The following is a 2,061-nucleotide window of genomic DNA, read 5'->3' as shown; positions in this document are numbered from 1 at the left end:
CGTGCGCACTGATGCGAGCTTAAAAAGGACGGGTGGACATCTAACTGCCCGAAAGGCCTTTCCAACAGTCCGACGTACGTCAAGCCACGAAAAAAGAAGAATGGAGTGCGCGGGCACGATGGTTTCGTTGGGGGAAGAAGAGCTGATGCGGTACTTGGCCCAAATCGACCTTGGTGCGTGACTAAGCTGCAATGAGGTCTGTGATGCATCGTTTGACCGTTTGAGGTGTTCAGATGCGCTCCGGCTCGAGCCAAGTCCTCACCCAGTCCGTCTCCCGCTCCCATCAGCCCACCGACTCCTCAGCAACTTCCAGATCGCAACGCTGAAAACGGAAATGATGGTGCGCATGTCTAACTTATATTGGTCATGCTTACAACTTTGATAATCATGTACGCTACCGACAGTCCGTTGCTTCAACAGCAGAGAAGAAGATGTGCCCAACTAACTTGTCTGGTACGGGATTAGAAGCGGGGCTAATCATGTATCGTACGTTTGTGTGTCGTAACAGAGTCTACGAGCAAGAAAAAGCTGTTCAAGACCCAGAAGCAACTTCCAGCGATAGTGAAGTACACGAAGCATTGCCGAATAATTCAACCGGCGTTGAAAGCCATATGCAGTCTACTGGTTCGGCGAGCGTGTATTATACAAGATAACAGGTTGGTAAGTGGCTACTAATCATGTATATTGATGTTATCGTGTACGATCCCGACCGGTTATACCACACAGCCTCGAGGCAGACTTTGAGGAAGTCGTGGACCACGACGAATATTCCACTGAGTCTGGTGTCGTAGCCGATTATCAAACGGCCGCTGGGGTGGAGAAGACAAGCGACGACGATCTGTGTGAGCCAGCAAGCGATACGGAAGGTTTGTTACCGTGTACATACAAGTTTAATGTACAAGTCAGCTTAGCTAACATGAATCCATTGTTGTGTGCGTTTAGGCAAAGCCAATCGTGTTACACGTACTGATGGCCCGCGAGCATTTGTCGTATTTGAGTCGGATGCTGAAAACGACAATAGAGACTGGGATGACGACAACCAGTCTGTGGAGAGTGTCGATGAGTCGATACCAATACCTCCTGAGTTGCACTATGACAACGAAATGATATCAGCAATTGGAGATTAGGCAACATTACCTCTGGTAGTGTGTCAGACGGGTTTCTGAAGGACATGAGCGACGGATCTCGTGATCGAAAGTCCGTATGATTACTTGATGGAACCTTACGAGTCCAGAACGATCGGTTCCATGACTGAGTATTATCCTAATCTATGCTTTGGTGAGTGGAGGCCGACGCCCAAGGCTATGGAGGCTGCGGCAACGCCATCAGGCTCATTCTTCTACTTCATGCAACTGGAGTTTTGGGAATCCATACCTATAGAATGCAATAGCTACTTCACAGAGAAGATATAAGAGCGCGTTGAGGGCCAGGATGTGAAGCAAGTGGCGCGAGAACAGAAACACCCAGAAATCAAGAAGAAAATCGTGCTCAAATAGGAAACGATCTGATTCGAACACAAAACATCACAGCAAGAGAGTTGAGTATTTTTTTTATCGGTATCCTCGTCGCGCGGTCTGTCGCTCCCAACAAAGAGAGGCTGGCGAACCATTGGTGCACGACTGATGAAGGGACCATTCCCGAGGTTGCTTCGATCAAACTGAGATCTGTCATCGATGCATTGCAACATCGATTTGCTGCTGGATACACGCCGCCACCAATAATGGCTTTCGACGAAGCCATGTTGCCTTCGAGGTTAACTTTCAACCTTATGCGAGTCTACGTCAAGGATAAACTCCAGAAGTGGGGGACGATGATATTCATGTTTGTGCTGTTCATCGACGGCATACTGTATTCGGTAAGTAACGAGTATTCCTTTTTGGAGCACTCGTTTGTTTTTTTGGCTTTAAAGTTATGTTATCTTGCGCCGTATAAGCTAACAGTTTTGTTATCCTGTATCCTACAGCTTCGAACTCTATTGTGCTAAAAAGAAGCGTTCCGGGATCGAAAGCTCGACTGACTACAAGTTGGATCCTGCCGCTGTCGTGCGCAACCTCCGTTAAG

General features: G+C 47.9%; 2 protein-coding genes across 2 annotated transcripts; both read left to right on the top strand.

The window, feature by feature from the left end:
• Positions 1–118: 118 nt before the first annotated feature.
• Positions 119–1,127, top strand: PPTG_20046 (hypothetical protein; the record flags this gene model as incomplete). Its single annotated transcript, XM_008918654.1, has 6 exons — positions 119–173; positions 234–340; positions 405–453; positions 509–656; positions 727–866; positions 943–1,127. The coding sequence occupies 6 exons, from the start codon at positions 119–121 to the stop codon at positions 1,125–1,127; spliced, it is 684 nt and encodes a 227-aa protein (XP_008916902.1).
• Positions 1,128–1,720: 593 nt separating this feature from the next.
• On the top strand, positions 1,721–2,060 carry PPTG_24825 (hypothetical protein; the record flags this gene model as incomplete). Its single annotated transcript, XM_008918653.1, has 2 exons — positions 1,721–1,821; positions 1,964–2,060. 2 exons carry the CDS (start codon positions 1,721–1,723, stop codon positions 2,058–2,060), a joined length of 198 nt encoding a protein of 65 aa, XP_008916901.1.
• Position 2,061: the final 1 nt, after the last annotated feature.

This window comes from Phytophthora parasitica (assembly GCF_000247585.1).
Source record: "Phytophthora parasitica INRA-310 unplaced genomic scaffold supercont2.255, whole genome shotgun sequence".
Taxonomy (NCBI): domain Eukaryota; phylum Oomycota; class Peronosporomycetes; order Peronosporales; family Peronosporaceae; genus Phytophthora; species Phytophthora nicotianae.
The sequence above is the reverse complement of the archived record's forward strand: the minus strand, read 5'-3'. Positions and strand labels throughout refer to the sequence as shown.